This window comes from Laccaria bicolor, genomic scaffold, assembly GCF_000143565.1.
Source record: "Laccaria bicolor S238N-H82 LACBIscaffold_296 genomic scaffold, whole genome shotgun sequence".
NCBI classification, from domain to species: domain Eukaryota; kingdom Fungi; phylum Basidiomycota; class Agaricomycetes; order Agaricales; family Hydnangiaceae; genus Laccaria; species Laccaria bicolor.
The window spans coordinates 1-1088 of record NW_001890152.1 but is presented as its reverse complement, the minus strand read 5'-3'; the positions used below and the strand labels follow the sequence as shown (position 1 = coordinate 1088).

The following is a 1088-nucleotide window of genomic DNA, read 5'->3' as shown; positions in this document are numbered from 1 at the left end:
CCTTGGCAGACCTATCACCAGAGTTCTTGTCGGGTAAACAAGCAGTCGCTTGGAATATCTCCACACTGAGTAAAGCGGCGATTCGTTTGTAATGACGTTCCAGCCCCGCAGCTCGTCCAGGTGCGATTGCAATTGGAGCTCCTACAGATCCGTCGACCTCACATTTGTCAGTCAGCTCTGTCTCGCCATTTCGCGCCTCTACAAGCCTACACCTTGTGCGAAGGAGGTCTTCGCGTAGTAGTGAAGTGTTTCCTTCATTCAACTCTGCATTGCCATAGTACGTATTGTTGAATCTTGTGCGAAGGAGGTCTTCGCGTAGTAATGAAGGATTTCCTTCGTTCAACTCTGCATTGCCAAAGTAAGCATGTGTTGAATCCGTCCCTCACTCTCGGCCTACGACTTGGCTGCAGCTCCCTCTGCGGCCTTCAGGCCAATTTCTTCGTCAACTTCGTTCTCCCCTCCGAGTCCGTGTAGCCGTATTTTCGCGCATACATTTATATCCAGCTCCCTCCTTTCTATCCACGTCTGCCCTAACCAACCCCCCTCCATTACAGGCTCAGGGAAAATCGACACGCCTCTCCCTCTCAACGGGCGACCGCCCGCAATCGTATACGCAGGGACTGCCCTCCCTATCTCCGGCCATGTCATCGTCTCCCTCTTCTCCAATAATACAACGCACAAAAACGTACACCAACAGCTCGCGTACGCCCGCTAATGCGTCGTCATCCGGGCATAATGGTTTAGGAGGCATTCGTTACAGGCTTTGGAGGGGGTTTTGTTCCATTTCGAGGGAGTGAGAGGGTGGGTCAGATTCGTGTGGCGGAGGATGAGCTTGGATTCGAGGTTGAGATTGCGAACGAATCGACTGAGGCGGAGAGGGAGAAGGAGAAGAGGAGGGAAGCGGAAATGTGGAAAATTGCTCGGTGCTGGGAGGTCCTCTTGTCCCTTGGCCCACGAGCCTGGTCCACGCCAGGAACTCCGGAGACGGAAAAAGAATTCGCAGCACGTCGATTCACAGCCATTTGACTGAGGGCGGTGGTCTTAGAGGGACAGGCAGCAATTGTGGTTACCCACTGGGGCGACGAGGT

At 53.7% G+C, this 1088-nt stretch overlaps 1 protein-coding gene across 1 annotated transcript; it reads right to left on the bottom strand.

Moving 5' to 3' along the window:
• Positions 1-393: 393 nt before the first annotated feature.
• On the bottom strand, positions 394-1088 carry LACBIDRAFT_304704 (uncharacterized protein; the record flags this gene model as incomplete). The annotated part of the gene is made up of 1 exon (XM_001891035.1): positions 394-1088. Exon 1 carries the CDS (start codon positions 646-648, stop codon positions 394-396), a length of 255 nt encoding a protein of 84 aa, XP_001891070.1. The 5' UTR covers positions 649-1088.